At 43.8% G+C, this 15,818-nt stretch overlaps 1 protein-coding gene across 1 annotated transcript in view; it reads left to right on the top strand.

Moving 5' to 3' along the window:
* The window catches only part of LOC138296913 (uncharacterized), a 168,343-nt gene that overhangs the window by 40,878 nt on the left and 111,647 nt on the right, over positions 1–15,818 (top strand). Inside the window, exon 2 of the mRNA XM_069236436.1 lies at positions 6,088–6,258. Within this exon, the coding sequence (XP_069092537.1) occupies positions 6,088–6,258 (171 nt within the window). The remainder of the gene's footprint in view (positions 1–6,087; positions 6,259–15,818) is intronic.

Here is a 15,818-nt window from a genome sequence, read left to right as displayed (position 1 = left end):
GTTTACTGAGGATTCTGGGTGAGAAAACATTGGGGGATCCACGCAAGTCACACCTCCCTCGGGTGTCTAGTTTTCAGAAATGTCTGGCTTTGGTAGGTTTCCCTAGATGGCTGCTGAGCCCAGGACCAAAAACGCAGGTGCCCACTCCCTGCAAAAACAGGTAGTTTTGTATTTGATAATTTTGATGTGTCCAGATAGTGTTTTAGGGCATTTCCTTTCACGGGCAGTATGCCTACCCACTAAAGTGAGGTACCATTTTTATTGGGAGACTTGGGGGAACGCTGAGTGGAAGGAAATTTGTGGCTCCTCTCTGGTTCCAGAACTTTCTGTCACCAAAATGAGAGGAAAAAGTGTTGTTTTTTTTATTTATTTTTTTTGGGCCAAATTTTGAGGTTTGCAAAGGATTCTGGGTAACAGAACTTGATCAGAGCCCCACCAGTCACCCCATTTTGGATTCCCCTAGGTGTCTAGTTTGCAAAACTGCGCTGTTTGCTAGGTTTTCCTAGGTGCTGGCTGAGCTAGAGGCCAAAATCCATAGCTAGGCACTTTGCCAAAAACAGCTCTGTTTTCTTTGTGAAAATGTGATGTGTCCACGTTGGGTTTTGGGGCATTTCCTGTTGCGGGCGCTAGGCCTACCCCCACAAGTGAGGTACCATTTGTATCGGGAGACTTTGGAGAACACAGATTAGCAAAACAAGTGTTATTGCCCCTTGTGTTTCTCTACATTTTGTCCTTCCAAATGTAAGACAGTGTGTAAAAAAGACATCTAATTGTGAAATGCCCTGTAATTTACATGCTAGTATGGGCACCCCTGATTTCAGAGATGTGCAAATAATCACTGCTTCTCAACACCTTATGTTGTGGCCATTTTGGAAATACAAAGGTTTTCTTGATACCTATTTTTCAGTCTTTATATTTCAGCAAATGAATTGCTGTATACCCGGTATAGAATGAAAACCCATTGCAAGGTGCAGCTCATTTAATGGCTCTGGGGACCTAGGGTTCTTGATGAACCTACAAGCCCTATATACCCCGCAACCAGAAGATTCCAGCAGACGTAACGGTATATTGCTTTAAAAAATCTGACATCGCAGGAAAAAGTTAGAGTAAAAAGTGGAGAAAAATTGCTGTTTTTTTTCACCTCATTCTTTTATTTTAGCTGTTATTTTCTGTAGGAAACACTTGTAGGATCTACACAAATGACCCCTTGCTGAATTCATAATTTTGTCTATTTTTCAGAAATGTTTAGCTTTCCGGGATCCAGCATTGGGTTCTCACCCATTTCTTTCACTAACTGGAAGGAGGCTATAATCACAAAAAATAGTAAAAATGGGGTATGTCCCAGTAAAATGTCAAAATTGTGTTGAAAAATGGGGTTTTCTAGTTCAAGTCTGCCTGTTCTTGAAAGCTGGGAAGATGGTGATTTTACCACTGCAAACCCTTTGTTGATGCCATTTTCAGGGACAAAAACACAAGCCTTCTTCTGCAGCCCTTTTTTCCTTTCGCCACACTTTTTAATTCCCAATCAGTCCACATGTTGCATTCCGGGACATGTAGTTTCTCTTCTAACGTTTTATGAATGGAGTGAAAATCCAATCATCAAATGCTCTGTTCACTAAAACATCCGTAGCGGCAGAATGGTGTTAGTGTTGTCTGGCTCTGTTTCCACAGAAATGCGCTGAGGTCGTCTCCTTTTCAGAAGAAAAAAAACTCCTGGCTGGCTACATCGTGGCTGCTTTACTGAGAGTGAACTAAACCCATTCCCATTCCGCAGACATCTAAACTTCGCACTCAGTCGCTCCCATTCTGAATGAAGCACTACACTTTCGTATGTGTTTGGAAGGTTTGTGGCTGCAGCTTTATTAATCACACGGTTCAATAAGATGTACCCTGTCCCAACTTTAGTTGCATGTACATGTCATAAACAATAATTGTTGATTTTAATTGACCTCACAAATCATGCCCGTAGGCTAGCTTGTCATCATACATCACTCCATAAATCAAACAGACAGGAATAATGCTGGCTTGTCGTTAAATCTTAAGTGATGCATTGGATCAAAACAGACAGGGCTAATGCTGGCTTATCCTAAAGCCATTAATCATGCCATAAATCATCTTGAAGGTTAGTGATGTCAATGGTAGTCTTTGAGTTTAAGTTTATTTTCAGTTTTGGGGGAGGTGTAATTCAACAATCTCTTTTGGGCTTACCTCTCTACCTTCGCCTTCGCGGTGTGGTCGGCCATCTGGCAGGCCTGGGCTGCAAGTGCTGTGTTCAGTGTCACACTACCTATCTCTGACCACCTTACCTTGCTATGAGACATCCCAAGGTACGTGGCCTGGTCTGCGTCCACCTACCCCTGTCCCCCAATGGTCAGGTGTAGCCTTTCAAACCTCCTTAAGCCCCTTTCATTTGTTCTTATGCTAGCGGCACTCAGCCAGTGCCATGGCTGCCCAAAGGTTGGCCCAGAACACCCCTGTTCCTGCCTCTGACAAGTGCACCTCGTCGTCGATTAAGTTTTCCGGGCGCTTCAGATTGATCAGGCAGTGCCTAATGGCTTTCCATTCCATTTGCGCTTTGGTATTAAGGTCCATATGTACGAACACTTTTTCCCATAGACACAGAATGGGGGAAAAACCTTTGCTACATCTGACCCTTAGTTACTGCCCCGTTGAGTTTTTCTAGATTTTTTTATTTTTATTTAGAACCCTGGTGGTCCAGGCTCCCCTCCATTTCTGTTTGGGCAAAATATCAGACCATGTCAATCTGGTGTTGCCGAATAGCCTAACAGCCATGGTGAGGTCGTGTCTGATGTGCCCCAGCAGCTCCTTTCTCCCTCAGTTGCACGTGGTCCCCCTCACCCCTCCCCACCCTGTGTGTACAATAAGCAGGCTCCATTGAAGGAACGAACACACGAAGAGGAAGTGAAGGCTGCACTAACTGACCAAAGAAACGAGTGATGATGAAGCCAACAAATGGTGGGGTGAAAACCCCTTCTTAGAGGTTTTTTTTGTTTTCTCTCTCTCTCTTTTTATAGAAACGGTAATCATTGCAAGTGAGAATGCATGCGTGCTGCCTACAGGCGAGACTTACAAATAGCAGATGCTGTAGAATGTTACACTGCTATGATCAGTGACGCAATTTTAAGGTTGCCTTTGGAAGGTGATTGCTTCAAAAAACAAGTTATTTTCCTAGGCCTTATCCTTTTGTACATGTCTTGTAACCTTATGTATAAAAGCCAAAGGTGACTTGAAGAGCTCTTTGGAAAGAACAGACTCTAAAACTAGACACAATTGTATAATTCTAAGGGGCACTGGGTATTTTTTTCCTTGCAGATGATACGCAAATGTCAGAATCTGGGAAACTCATACATTTAAAACTCTGCTGCATGTAAAGCTAAGAGAAATAATTCTGTCTCCATTGATCCTTCTCTGATACAAACAGAAATGGCTTTAACTGCAATAACATATAGGCATAAACCACATATAAATATAAATTTATATATATATATATATATATATATTATATATATATATATATATATTTCCGGACAGTTTTGTACCGTCATTTTCAGTGACTAATTGGTGCAAAAATGACATGTGCACAGTCTTTTAGTGCCAAGTATTAGTGCAAAATTGCCCAGCACCATCAGTGTTAAATATTGAAATTTGGCACCTGTACTTTCAGATGTCTGTGCATGAATGTGAAACATTGATTCAATCAATCAATCATTTGTAAAGTGCACTACTTACCCGCTATGGTTTCAAGGCGCTGATTGGGGAGGGGGTGGGCGGGTGGTTGGGAAGGGTGAAGTGCTACTGCTCGAACAACCAGGTCTTGAGGTGTTTCCTGAAGGTCAGCAGGACCTGGGTCTGTCGTAGGTGGATGGGGAGTGAGTTCCAGGTCTCTGCGCCGAGGTAGGAGAAGGATCTCCCGCCGGCTGTAGTTCGGTGGATGCAAGGGATGGTGGTGAGAGCGAGGTTGACGGAGCGGAGTTGGCGGTTGGCAGTGTGGAAGGTGAGCCGCTTGTTGATGTAGGAAGGGCCAGCGTTGTGGAGTGCTTTGTGAGTGTGGATGAGGAGCTTAAAGGTGATCCTCTTGTTGATGGGGAGCCAGTGTAGGTCTCTTAGGTGGGCTGAGATGTGGTTGCGGCGTGGGATGTCAGATGAGGCGTTCTGTATACTCTGTAGTTTTTTCTGGAGCTTGGTCGTGGTTCCTGCGTAGAGTGCGTTGCTGTAGTGCAGTCTGCTGCTGACGAGGGCGTGGGTGATTGTCCTTGTTTTGGCAGGGACCCATCTGAAGATCATGCAGAGGATGTTAAAGCAGGAGGATGAGACGGCGTTGACTTGCTGGGTCATGGTGAGCGCTGAGTCTAGGATGAAACCTAAGTTGCATGCATGGTTGGTGGGCGCTGGTGCAGTTCCAAGGGTGGCTGGCCACCAGGAATCGTCCCATGCGGAGCGGTTGGAGCCAAGGATGAGGATCTCTGTCTTGTCTGAGTTCAGTTTTAGGCGGCTCCTCTCCATCCAGTTGGCAATGGCCTTTATTCTGTCGTAGAGGTTGGTTTTGGCCGTGGCGGGGTCCTTGGTGAGTGAGAGGATCAGCTGAGTGCCGTCTGTGTAGGAGATGATGTTGAGGTTGTGGGACTGGAAGATGTTGGCGAGCGGTGTCATGTAGATGTTAAAAAGGGTTGGGCTGAGCGAGGATCCTTGGGGAACGCCGCAGATGGTCTTGGATGCTTCAGAGAGGAAGGGAGGGAGGCGGACTCTCTGGGTTCTGCCAGAGAGGAAGGATGTGATCCAGTCCAGGGCTTTGTGGTGGATTCCTGGGTCGTGGAGGCGTGTACGGATGGTGTGGTGACAGACGGTGTCGAAACCAGCTGAGCGGCTCAGGAGGATGAGGGCTGCAGTTTAGCCTTTGTCGAGCATGGTCCTGATGTCTTTGGTTGCGGCAATGAGGGCGGTGTCAGTGCTGTGTTTTTTTTTTTTTTTCCGGAATCCCGATTTGGAGGCGTCCAGCATATTGTTCTACTCCAGGAAGCGAGTCAGTTAGCCGTTGATGATCTTCTCTGACCTTCGCCCGGAAGGGGAGGAGGGAGATGGGTCAGTAGTTCTTGAGATCTGCGGGGTCCGCTTTGGGTTTCTTTAGCAGGGCATTGACTTCGGCGTGCTTCCAGCTCTCCAGGAAAGTGGTGGTCTCGAAGAAGCTGTTGATGGTCATGGGGAGTTGGGGGGCGATGATGGGGCTTGCTCTGTTGAATATATGGTGGGAGCAGGGGTCGGAGGGAGATCTGGAGTGGATGGTGATCATGGTCTTGATGGTGTCCTCGTCGTTGATCTGGGTTTTGACATTTTTTAATTGCTGGCTCTATCGCAGGGTGTAGGTCAAAGAGTGCCTGATCTACATTTACATAGAATTAATCTAGCTGACATTAAACAGTCTGTGATTATCCTTAACATCTGGCATGGATCTGGCCTTCCTAAACTTATGTTAGGGACGGTTGCTGTACAGTATTGGGAGCTGATTTAGTGGTGGTGCTACTCACTCGTCCTGTGAACTAAAAATGTTTGAGTGACTTTTTGAAGCAAGCAATCACATTTTTCGGAATAGGTGTTTACAGACGTTCATGAAACATGTAAATGTCAGGGCTTTGTTGATCACAGCCTTGGTTCCAATGAGAACTATTCCTGAAGTTTAAAGGCAGCTCTAATTTGAAAAATATGTTAAAGCATGACTGAGTGTGACCTAAGCTTGGTTCACACATTCTGTATGGTGAGGGTTAGTAGGAGACTGCATTAGTTTTATAAAAGAGTGTATTTCATGTACTTGTTTATATAACACAGACTACAATTGAACACATTAAGTGACTTCTGTAATTGCAGGCCAGTCAAACATCCTTTTAGGTGAGTAAGTTCTTGCACATGAGCCTGATGGTCTGACTTTGAATCCCTGCTTCTTTGCTTGATCAATAACACATCTTCTCTGACACAAGCAAGGTCTGTGAAGAACTTTAGTGCATCTTATGCAAGCAATGGCAACTGTTTGCTGGCTGTGAAGAATTTTAACTTCCTATCTTCCTCCTCTTCTAGCCTCTGCAAAATACTCTTTGGCGGGCAGCGGTCCCCTCTGTTGCTAATGGATGTCGGATATACTGCACCAAATCAGAAGGGGCTTCTAAGCCTATTGGGCGGTATCCAATCCCGTATAAAAAAGATCTGCCGTATGACATTGTGGAGCTGATGGAAGAAGTAAAGGCCAAGGTAGGAGCTGAAATAAACATTTAAAACAGATATTTACTTGTTCAAATTCTCAAAAATTGAATTAGATGGTAAGATATTTATTTTAAGCAGACTCAAACGTTGTCAGATGAAGCAGTAAAACACAGCTTCTCTTTACTATGTCACAAGACTGGCCACTTGATGATGCTTTATTTTTCTAATACTACATCTGTGCTTTAAACTGAAAAAAGCCCAGACGTTGAATTCAAGCACATAAGTATTTTTGAATAAAGTGAATAGGATCTAGAATTTAACAACATGCCTAGGTGCTGTTATGGGCCCCGTGTCTTAATATTTCAATGAACAAGAAGTGACACTGTAAGATCTAATTAGTCTATGGGTGTTCTCTTTTTTTACTCCTTTCCAAGTTTATAGCTGTCAATTGCCAGAGACTACATAAAAATGCAGAATTTAACAAGCACAAAGTTTTAATATCGGGAGTTGGAGATTACTGTGTGAGAAGTTTGGAGCTCTGGTTATCCTTAGAGTGAACAAATACTGACATTACACACATACTATATATGTTCTTAACTGGCCTGAACACCTACAATGCTTTGCAAATCAATTTGCTAGGTTTTTCAAAGTATCTTTTTTTTCTTTTGGTTGCATAAACTGAACTTCCAAAGCGGCTCTGAGGCCGATAAACGTAAAAGACCATTTTGGTACTCTGTACTAACGAATACTAACTATCCATGTAATGAATAATAGCACACACAAGATGATGTTACCACAATGAAAATGAGATTTTGTTTACCAGCAAAAAGCACACACATAGTGGGCCTGTTGTAAGAGCTGCTAGATTACTCAATTTCAAGTTGAAAGAAGTTAAAAAAAAAAAAAAACAAGAAAAACTTAAATTATGATTTCTGTGATGTCTATAAAATTATGTACTTATTTAGTGGTGTCATAAATTACTGCAAGGTAACAAATCTTCTGCTTAAAATAAAAAAATCTAAGTAAATATAAACCTTGCTTCGTTTAAAGAGCATGAAACCAAAAAATAGGATAGACCTTGAATCTACAGGAGAACATGGGTGATTCAGACTGAATTTCTGCTTATAGTCCTCCTAAAGCGTAGTGAATACTAGTTTGTTTGAATGGGAAACCAGAGTTAGCTTAGCCTTTGGATTGCAGACTCGTGCCCCCGTCACCTAGTGACTTTTACCCTACTTAGCTTGCTCTGTTTTAGCGCATTTACTTAATTACATCTTTTAAGATGGCTGCCTTGTTTTTAGTTAGGCCTATGTTTTAGTTTCACGTTATCAGTGCCACTGTGCTAAGGCATCAATATCAAGCGACAAAACTAAACGGTAGGTGTTCGCGTTAGGTACTTTCCCCTCTTCACGCCCTCAAGGGAATTGTTTATATAAATTACGGTTCCAAGCTTGTCTTGTTATCTATTGTTTGGGAACAGACCTACGTCAGGGGTCAGAGCACATCTGTATAAATGCACCTCACTTAGACAGATAGTCTGAGGGATTCTGACCAGATGCCATCGCTGCTATCGATGCTGCATGTCACCTTGACGCTGACCCAGTCTTCGATTCCCTATGGAGTCTGAGCTTGAGACCTTATTTCAAGGTTACGAGGGTTGCGGGGGGGGCTCTTCTCATGGACATGAAATTGGCAGATTAGGTTTAACACACCTAGCTCCCTTTTTAGGTTAGAGATTAGGTTCAGATTATTAGGGTATTAGGACATATTTCACACTTCATGCCACTTCATGTTGTTGCAAGATTGTGGGGGGGTCTTTATATTAATGACTCTTGTCTTTACCGTTCTGTTTCTTGCACAGTTCATTATCCTAATCATTGCAGCCCATGCAACTTACTGCAGATTGCAGTTTTTCTAAATTAAACCTACTGAAACGTTACTGCATCGCTTTCACTGCCTCTGTTTGATTGAGACATGTTGTTTATGTGAGAAAGGGGTAATCTCAGTTTAACCACGACACTCCCTGAGATGTCACACTCTTGAGTCCATGCATAAAGGCTGCCAGAAATCACCTTTTACTGTTTGGGTTTTCGGTGAGGTGTTGCTTGTGAGCCGGGAGGGTTGGGATGACAGTTGCGATTTGTTGCAAGATTGGCATAGTCGCCTACAAACATAAGTACTGTCATCCTTAAACTAGCAGTCTTGCCTAGAGCAAGAGTCAAACTACGACATGGCGCCACCAACGATGGTGTTTAGGCACTAATTTACGGATACCCTGACTATCACTCTCTCATATACAGCAGGTGCCCTAAGTACCATTATACGGAGACGTCCGTGCTCTTGGGGAAGATCCTCCTCAGCTGAACAGGGACCACCTAATTAGGCTGTAGGTTGTTCGAGCTTGAACTCATAAAAGGAATTTTTTCCCCATTTGATGTTCCATCTCGTTACTCACTTTAAAACATGGCTAATGCCATAGACATTCCTGAGAATGCTAGACAAGCATTAACACTACACCTAGTAGCACCCTTCGTTTGATTGGATTCTTTCAGTCACCTTGGCAACGCATCAGACAGGGCATATTCTTGATGGGATTTTTGCCCGCCCAGAGGATCTGGTGACTGTGTCCAACACTCCCTTGGCCTGGACTGAGCACCACCTTCTCTTGTTTAAAAGTGCTAAGTGGTTCCCCAACCAACAGATAAAATCAGGCAACAAATCTTTGCGGTTATGGAATAAAATTACCGAGACTCTGCTGGGCCCGACAGTAAAGGAAGGCTGGGAGGTAGCAGAGAATCTTCATTTGTCTGCTCTGGAGGTTTTTAATTCAGGTTTAGTCCTCGCTATGGATAAGTTGGCCCCAGTGACATTAAAGCCGGAGGGCAGCCTAAGAAAACTAGTTGGCCCAAGTTTAATAGTGATTTGAAGGTGCTTCAGAGGAGGTACCGTCAACAAGAAAGACGATGGAAGTTATATCCTAATGAGACAGAGAAGGAGAAATTAAGAATTGTTCTAAAAATGTATAAGGCAGCCTGTTTTGAGGCGAAATCAGCCATTTTTTCTGCTAACATTAAGAATTCATCTAATGCGCTTAAAGAACTTTTTAAGGTAGTTCGCTCTCTAATCACGCCCCCTTTTCCCCGTTACCACCTCACCTAATTCTCAGGCAACTTGTAATCAAATTGTGGTGTTTTTTTAAACTAAAATCCGGCAAATGTATGCAGATTTTCCCCTTGACGGATTCTTGGATAGCCCCCCTGGACTCTCCAAGTCAGGATACCCCCCTGATTACATGTTTCCCTCCGTTGTTGCCGGATAGGATCAAAGAATTTCTAATGGGGATTTAATCTGGTTCACCCATGGATCCTTGCCTACCCGGCATTTTGCAGATGATTTCGGAACCTGTGGTTCCGAAGTTAGCTACGATTTTTCAGGAAGTTCTATCCTCAGGGGTCTTCCCTTCTACATGGAAGCAGGCCACTGTTATTCCCCTCAGAAAGAAGCCCGATCAAACTGCCTTTGATTTAAGCAATTTGGGACCTATTTCCTTGCTACAGACATTGGCTAAGATATTTGAAAAACACATTAATTATGAACTTTCCATGTTTCTTAACCAGGCTGGAGGCTTTGATCAGTCAGAACATGGGTTTAGAAGGGCTCATAGTACGGAATCAGCGCTACTAACGACCTCTGACTCCATCCGGAAATTACTGGATGAGGGGCAAGGCGCTATTCTTCTACTGTTGGATCTTTCTGCGGCATTTGATACCGTCTCACCTGCGATCTTGGTCTCTCACCTCCATCATGCTGGAATAAGACATTCCGCTCTTAAAATCCTGGAGTCTTTCTTAAGTGATAGAACTAATATTGTAAGCTGGGAGGGCTTTAAAGCACTGGCTTTTCATCTATCATGTGGTGTACCTCAGGGCTCGGCGTTGAGTCCAACACTTTTTAATGTCTATGTGGCCCCCTTGGCAAGACTTATCCGATCATATGGTTATGTCCCATCCTCTTATTCTGATGACACACAACTTATCATTCTGGTGTCCAGAAGCAACTGGGAGGAAGTGGCGGATCGGTTTAATAATTGTTTACAGGATATTAATAGGTGGATGAGACAGAAATGGCTTAAGCTTAATACAAACAAGATGGAGATTGTCTTGTATGGCTGTAGGAAGGAACTGTGGAGTTCGCGATGGTGGCCGGATGAATGTGGGCAATTACCGGTCCCGGCGTGGCTACTAGAAATTTAGGAGTGATCTTTGACTCATTAAGCTTTAAACCACAGGTTAGTGCTATAGTCAAATCTAGCTATTGGACACTGAAAATCCTGAGAGAAATTTTACCGTTCCTGAAGCAGGAGGAAAGAGTTACGGTTATGTTAGCATTGATTATGTCCAGATTGGATTACTGCAACTCTGTTGTTGGATATTGATGAGAGTTCTTTGAGGAAACTGCAGCTAATTCAGAATAATGCAGCTCGTATGATTTTGGCACTTTCACGCTTCGCTTCGGCTTCCCATAGCTTAAAGTGTCTTCATTGGCTTCTGGTTGGCAGGAGGATTATTTTTAAAGCCCTCTCTTTAAAGCGCTATATGGGGACGGTACTGAACACCTGGCTGATAGGCTCAGGTGGTATCGTCCAGGACGAGTCCTAAGATCGGACAATTCCTACCTGATTCAGGTTTGTCGAACGCGTAGAGTCAGGTGGGGAGGCAAAGCTTTTACAGTGGCGGCTGCCAGATATTGGAATGCTCTACCGCTAGACATCAGGAAAGAACACAGCTTCACGATATTTAAGAAGCGTGTGAAAACTTGCCTGTTTCCATGGTAGGGTTACTGGCACTCGGTCGTCCTCTCGTTATTTATGTCCTTGAGTGCTTCGATGCTAAGGCCGGAACGCGCTATATAAATCTTCATATACATACATACATACACATGGCTTAACCGATGAGGGCAGGGATGTTATAGTAGAAGCTAGTGACGCGTACCAAACGGAAACATTCTACTCTTGGGTCACCTTTCCTAAGTAAGAGAAAGGATCATTCACATTCCACACATACAGAATTGTAAATGTACCTCAACGGTACCAAGCTTAGCAGTATCTTGAAATACTGATTACTTATCAAGAACATCAGAAGTGGTTTAATGGCGCTCTACCACACGTAATACAACCCGTGAGATTAGGTCCCTTAGGTAATGAAGGACCAACGCGGCCTATGTTTGCCACATAAACACCTCACCCAGGTATACAAAATATACAGGCACCAGATCTGCGGAATTTATACATTGAGCTAGTAACATTTACAGATGACTTGTTCAGTTGGTAATGCGAACTTTGAACACTACACCAATGGAAGAAAGACTCACCGCAGTCTTCAGACAAAAAAGAAGAAAAGTCCCCACAACAAAAGCCACAGTTTAAAAAGAAAAAGGTGGCAGCACTGTCGATTAAAAATGCCAGTACACTTGAGAACATTGCTTGAAGAACAAGACGTGGGCGGTGACACTATTAGACAGCGCAGCAGAGGTCACTGTATGTCGCCAGAGTCTGAAAGATCATCTGGATGCAACAGCAACAAGGGATTTCCTTGTTGTTGTGACTGTGGACTGGCGCGTTCTCCCACCCGACAGGGTTTATGATTTAAATATCCAAATTGAGGGGGACGTAGAGCGCACCATTGGTGTGATATTTTGGGATTAACTTAGTTGTGATATCCTGCTGGCCAAAAGGTACTGGTCACCCAAGCACGTCCGTAAGCTCCCACATGGGTAAAACAAGCCTATGCTGTTGATTGGGCTTTGGGGCAGGCACCTGCGTTGTACCCCAGTGATGTAGGTTGGGACAAGGACTCTGTCATGTAATACATATCAGGTCTACACCCCAGCCTCAGCCACAATATCCAGTTAAACATGAAGCAAAAGCTCCAGTGAGGGAGATCCCCACTCAGCTTGAGTATGAGGGAGCGATTGAGCCCTGGTTCTCTGCAATGAATAACCCGTTATGTCCCGTTGCAAAGCCAGACCACTCATAAAGAATAGTCCTAGATTACAGACACTTTAACAGTCATACACTTAAATACGCTATACAAAATTCACATAGCACAACACTAATTAATAACCTAGTGTGCAAAAAATACAAAACAACATTGGATATTTCCAACGGTTTCTTCTGCCAGAACTTAGCACATGAAAGTCAGGACCTGAGTGCATTCTCTTTTGGCTCACAAAAACGCTTCTGCTGTTTGCCCCAAAGCTACAAGAACAGCCCAGAGATGTTCTCAGCCTGTGTATCATCAATACTGATGATTGATGATTGATTCTGAGGTGTTGTCCTACATGGATGACATCTATCTCGAAAGGATCGTTTTAGGATTCGCAGCCCGTGGCTAAAAATTTAATTTTAGAAAAGCTAAAATAGCCTTTCTCAGCATATTGTTCCTGGGATACAAGCTTTCAAACGAGGGGAAGAGCCTGGCCTGGCACTTTCTAGAGAAATGTGCACAACTTCACCCTCCTAACACTCTCAAGGAACCACAGTCTTTACTTTGTTTCTTTAATTTTGGCAGAACTTACATTCCTGACTCGGCACAACGTATCAAGCCACTCTATGACTTAATACGCCCTGATTTTTCTAGCAGACACTGGACAGTTGAACACACACACATCCTTAGGGAATTGCAACAGGACATGCTAGAAGCGAAACACCTGCACACCTGTCAACATAACAAATTTGGTCATCAGAATAACTGCTGGTGTATTGGGTTCACTTATGTCACCTTTAACGAAGGAGACACAGTGCACATAGCATATAAGTCACATTTATACTCAAATGCAGAACAACGTTTTGCACCCACAGAAAAAAAATCTAACTGAAGTTCATATGGCCGTCATTAAGGAGGGTCCACTTGCCCAAGGGAAACGCATCATTGTTGTTACCCCGGTGCCAGCTTTAGAGGCCGTCACCAAAGTAAGCGTGCCTAACGCTAAAGCATTACACCCACGCTGGATTCAGTGGGCAACCTCCCTGACTTCCACCAATGTGGACCACATCTTTGATCCAAAACGTCAGACACAAGAATTTCTCCAATATGAACAGGAGTACCCCGCTCCTCTAGATATTTTGCCACTTGACAGATACTATACTGTCATTTACACTGATGGTTCAGCACAACCAGTTGTAGGTATGAAACATAAATACTCAGTCGCTTGCGCAGCTGTGAGGGGAGTGATGAAGGATGGAATCTTCCACCCTCACAATACCTACACACAGACCGTAGGGGACTGTACAGCTCAGCTTGCTGAACTCAAAGCCCTTATTTTAGCACTAGAACACACAGAGCCAGGATTGCTGACTTTGTCTGTAACTCATACTGCTGCATCCAGTCTTACAATGATTATCTTAATCATTGGCGATTGAACGGGTTTAGAGATTTCAAAGGGAACACCATAAAACACAGAACTCTGGGGGAGGGTGGCTGATCTTAAGGATATTGACCTTATGTCCATGTGGTAAATACATTGGGCCACCGATGTGTAGGAGCACACGTTATCGGCAACACATTTGCTGATGAAGCAGACAAATCTGCAGTAGCTATGGCTTCTGTGGCTGCGGTGACTCGTTCAGACGAGATTGGATAATGAAATTATGACTGCTGTGAAAGCTTTGGCTGAAGGCAAGCTTCTTCCAAAAGCATACCCTACAAAATACTCCCACCATGTCAGTGCACAGATTGTTGCCTATGCAACACTTCCTGGAGTTGGAAATGGAGCGATCCCCAATCAAGACCAGAGATTGGATCTAATAAAAGCAGCGCATCAGGGTGTCGCTTCTTCTCTGGTATTTCGGCCACAATAATACTCTTACAGAAACTTTTCTGGTGGCCAGGTCTATACAAACCGACAAAACAGTACGTCCTTTTTTGTGACATTTGCCAGCAAATTAAGGGCTCAAACATCAAATGCCCACCGCAGACATCCCTCTAAGTGTCCAGCAGGCCACTACAATGTGTGTACCTGGACCCTTACTTTCGGTCCACTCCAACCTGATGGTGCATACAAATACATCTTAGTCGCTGTAGATTCTTGTTCTACTGTGGGTATGGTCTCAGCGGTCGGCTGACATTGAAACTGTTATAAAAGATTTGCTGATCTTTATCGGCACATATGCAGTTGCAGCATTCCATTCGGACCAGGGCCCTGCATTTGCCTCTAAAGCATTCAGGGACACCATGGGGACAATGGGTATTGAACTCCATTACTCCTCACCATACCATCCCGAGGGAAATTCGGGCGTTGAGAGGTGGAACTGTGATCTAAAGCATTCCTTAACAGCTATTAGGTTCTGGACGTAGTTGGCTCCATCACCTATATGGGTTTCAGAGAGGACTGAATAATCTGCCAAGACGGTCCTTGGGGGGGGGAGGGAGGATGCATTCCCTATGAGGTTCTCTATGGGATACCTATGTATGTCCCAGATCTTGATGGCCCTGGTTTAGTGGTAGCAGATACACCTTTTGACGTAAATGAACATCTCACTGTTTTACAGGAGTTTCAGCAATTTTGTGATGATAAATCATCCGCCAGTGCTGCCACCTTAGGAATAAGGGATTTACAAACAACTTCCACTGGCTAGATTCCTAAAGTCGACGATCTGGTTTGTGAGAAGATCGCTGTGAAGAAGGAAGTCAGTCAGTCAGTCAGTCAGTCCATCCTACAGAGCACCAGTCCCAGTCCAAGAAGTACAAGGTACCAGAACTGTCATCCTACAACCGCAGCCTGGTTCCAAAGGAAACAGATTCATTCCATTGACAACGTCAAACTTCACCATGTGGCCGATCCTGCACAGTAGACCCAGAGGTCCCTTGGGTAGTTCCCGGTCCCCTCTCACTACCCAACAGCACATACCTCTTCAACAAAGGAATAAAAACATTACTTTGGACTACACAACAATGTCCAGTGATGCCACAAATGCCTCCTCGACCGTGGGGAGAGCAGAAAATTAGATCTTGTTGATTCCAGTTACCACGACAGCACCTGTCCAAGATTTGGCTGTTTTTCTACACCAACACCACACAGACTGACAACACTGTCTACTATGAGCCTCAATGCAAAGTGCATCCGTCCACCAGTAATGCACCGGCCCCTGCATTTGCAGAGACTACCTCTGGTTATTTCATCAACATTGATGACTTTCTTCAGACTCATCTACTCCAGTAATTGAAAATGTACCAAAGACATGTAAGATGTACCTATGGCTTAAAAATAATTATTTAATTCACCCATGGAACTATTTATGGTTCTGCTTGACATTTTTTGCATTGTTTCTCTTGGTTGGTTTCATGTCCGTTTTCTTTTTGCTCATAAATGGTCATTACCTTCCTGAACGTTCCTCTGTTGCGCCTATGGATGAGGGCTTAACTCCATGTCTTTCCTCACATAAGGGCTGAAGAGACTTGTCCCTTGTGAACATTTCGGCTGTACCAGTTGCTGATGAAATTGTGTGGGACAACATTCCATTTGATATGTACGGGCCTACTGAGGTCATTCAGATTCCATATGTCTTTAAAATTTAGATGACTGATGTAATTACACCTCATCTTATGATT

Source organism: Pleurodeles waltl, chromosome 1_2 (genome assembly GCF_031143425.1).
Source record: "Pleurodeles waltl isolate 20211129_DDA chromosome 1_2, aPleWal1.hap1.20221129, whole genome shotgun sequence".
Classification (NCBI taxonomy): Eukaryota; Metazoa; Chordata; class Amphibia; order Caudata; family Salamandridae; genus Pleurodeles; species Pleurodeles waltl.
The sequence above is the reverse complement of the archived record's forward strand: the minus strand, read 5'-3'. Positions and strand labels throughout refer to the sequence as shown.